Below are 2,708 nucleotides of genomic sequence, written 5' to 3' on the forward strand. Positions count from 1 at the left end.
CATCCATCCATCCATCCATCCATCCATCCATCCATCCATGTATTTATTAATTCATCCATCCATCATTTAACCACCCATCCACCTGTCCATCCATTCATCCACCGCCCTTTAGTCCTCAGAGGTTGAGATGCATATTTGGAAGATGCTCTCAGGAGGTCCCCCCAGCAGGAAAGAACAGTAAGACCAACAGTCTGGAGGGCAGAGAGAAGTGGGGGTGTGCCTGGGGTGGCACCAGTGTCTGAAGCCAGCATGGGGAGAGACAGTAGAGGGTGCATGGCAAGGAGAGGCATGCCAGGGCTGGCCCAGGCAAGCACACTTGGCCCACTAGCTGTTGGGGCAATAATTTATAACATTTCCCCAGGAGGCAGCAACCTCCTTCAGCCACTGGGACCCTGTCTCTGTAAAAAGTATGCGCCAAAAAAATTAACCTGGCATGGTAGTGTGCGCCTGCAGTTCCAGTTGCTCAAGGAGCTAAGGCAGGAGGATCACTTGAGCCCAGGTGGTCAAGGATGCAGTGAGCTATGATCAGGTCACTGCACTCCAGCCTGGGCAACAGAGTGAGACCCTATCTCAATAAATAAATAAAAAGGGTATATGGAAGGATGTGCATAGGTTATATGCAAATACTTCACCATTTTATATCAGGAACTTAAGCATCCTTGGATTTTGGTATCTGCAGAGGGTCCTGGAACCATTGCCCCATAAATACGGAGACAACTGTATACATTATATTATGTATGTCTATCTATTGTAAACTACATACATAAGATACTATACCATGTATACCTATTAGATACATACTTGCTTTTCATTCATTCCTTCCTTAGTTTTTTTTCTCACTGAACTCAGGGAGGTGGTGGAAAAGATTTAGTGCATTTCACAGAAGAGAAAAATCAAGATCGGAGGAAAGATGTCTAAGTTCGATCCCAGAAGCCATGACTGCCCATCTCCCATTTGACAGCAGGAAAGACTGAGGCACAGAGAGATGAAACCAACCCACATAGCAGGCCCACAGCTCTCCACACATACACGTGCCTCCCCCCGGCAAGACGAGCTGCCATGCCAGGGTCGGGGGACTCACCACCCTGCCTGGATCGCAGGAAGAGGAGGAGGAGGGGGACCACCCAGGTCACCAGCGGCCCCATTGGATCCACGCAGAGCCCCACAGCCCCAGGGGAGCCTCTCTGCCACCTGCGAGGTTCAGCCACCCCGTCCCCACTCCGGAACACATTGAAGCTGAACAAGGGAAAAAGACCAAAAAAAAAAAAAAAAAAAAAGTGACTGTCACAGCCCATCCCTAGTGCAAGTCAAAGCGAAAGAGAAACCCAGGAAGTCAGCTCCGTGGTGGTGGTGATGGTGGTGGCCACAGACTCACCTTTGGAGCAAGTCAGGGTTCTAGGGGTTCTGCCCTGCTGGCCCCAGACCTGAACTGAACACCCAGATGCCAGCCCCATGGGCCACCTGTAGTTCCATGCACTTGACCAGGTCCCTGGCCCTCTCTAGCCGATTTTTTTTTTTTTTTTTTTTTTTGAGATGCAGCCCTGCTCTGTCACCCAGGCTGGAGTGTGGTGGCATGATCTCCACTCACTGCAACTTCCACTTCCCGGGTTCAAACGATTCTCCTGCCTCAGCCTCCCGAGTAGCTGGAATTACAGGCAACTGGCACAACACCCGGTTAAATTTTGTATTTTTGGTAGAGATGGGGTTTCACCATGCTGGCCAGGCTGGTCTCTAACTCCTGACCCCAAGTGATCCTCCTGCCTCAGCCTCCCAAAGTGCTGGGATGACAGGCGTGAGCTACCGTGCCCGGCTGCCAAATTCTTTTTTTCCTTCTTTTGAGATAGGGTCTTGATCTGTGACCCAGGCTGGAATGCAGTGGCCCAATCACGGCTCACTGCAACATCAACCTCCCCAGGCTCAGGCCATCCTCCTACCTCAGCCTCCCCAGGAACTGGGACTACAGGCATGCACCACCATGCCCAGCTAATTTTTGCATTTTTTTTTTTTTTTTTTTTAGAGAGGGGGTTTTGCCATGTTGCCCAGGCTGGTCTCAAACTCCTGGGTTCAAATGATCCATCCGTCTTGGCCTCCCAAAGCGCTGGGATCACAGGCGTGAGCCACCGCACCGAGTGGCTCGCCAACTTCTGAGTCTGAGACTGAAGAGCTGAAGGAGGGCAGTGTTCTTGGATGGCCTGAGTTCATCCTTCTAACAAATTGTTACAAAGAGCTTGCAGCATGCTGGCTGCTGGTCCCCCAAAATGCCCACCTCCCCATATGCCAAGCTCCAGTTTTGTGCACCTGGACTCGCCCCTCTAATCCCAGCACTTCGAGAGGTTGAGGTGGGAGTATCACTTGAACCCAGGAGTTTGGGACTAGCCAGAACAACATGGCAAGACCCCACCTCTATAAAAAATAAAAAGGCCAGACGCAGTGGCTCATGCCTGTAATTCCAGGAGGCAGAAGAGGCCGAGGTGGGTGGATCACGAGGTCAGGGGATCTAGAGCATCCTGACCAACATGGTGAAACCCTGTCTCTACTAAAAATACAATAATTAGCCAGGTGTGGTGGCGGGCACCTGTAATCCCAGCTACTCAGGAGGCTGAGGCAGGAGAATCACTTGAACATAGGAGGTGGAGGTTGCAGTGAGCTGAGATCGCACCACTGCACTCCAGCCTGGGCAACAGAGTAAGACTATGTCTCAAAAAAAA

The 2,708-nt window shown here is 51.1% G+C and overlaps 1 protein-coding gene across 1 annotated transcript in view; it reads right to left on the reverse strand.

Annotated features, from left to right (window-relative positions):
- The window catches only part of IL12RB1 (interleukin 12 receptor, beta 1), a 39,644-nt gene extending 38,329 nt beyond the window's left edge, over positions 1 to 1,315 (reverse strand). The window contains exon 1 of the mRNA XM_011991246.1: positions 1,082 to 1,315. Coding sequence (XP_011846636.1) covers positions 1,082 to 1,295 — 214 coding nt within the window. The 5' untranslated portion in view covers positions 1,296 to 1,315. The remainder of the gene's footprint in view (positions 1 to 1,081) is intronic.
- Positions 1,316 to 2,708: the final 1,393 nt, after the last annotated feature.

The sequence above is a fragment of the Mandrillus leucophaeus genome, unplaced genomic scaffold (assembly GCF_000951045.1).
Source record: "Mandrillus leucophaeus isolate KB7577 unplaced genomic scaffold, Mleu.le_1.0 Scaffold11, whole genome shotgun sequence".
In the NCBI taxonomy this organism is placed as follows: Eukaryota; Metazoa; Chordata; class Mammalia; order Primates; family Cercopithecidae; genus Mandrillus; species Mandrillus leucophaeus.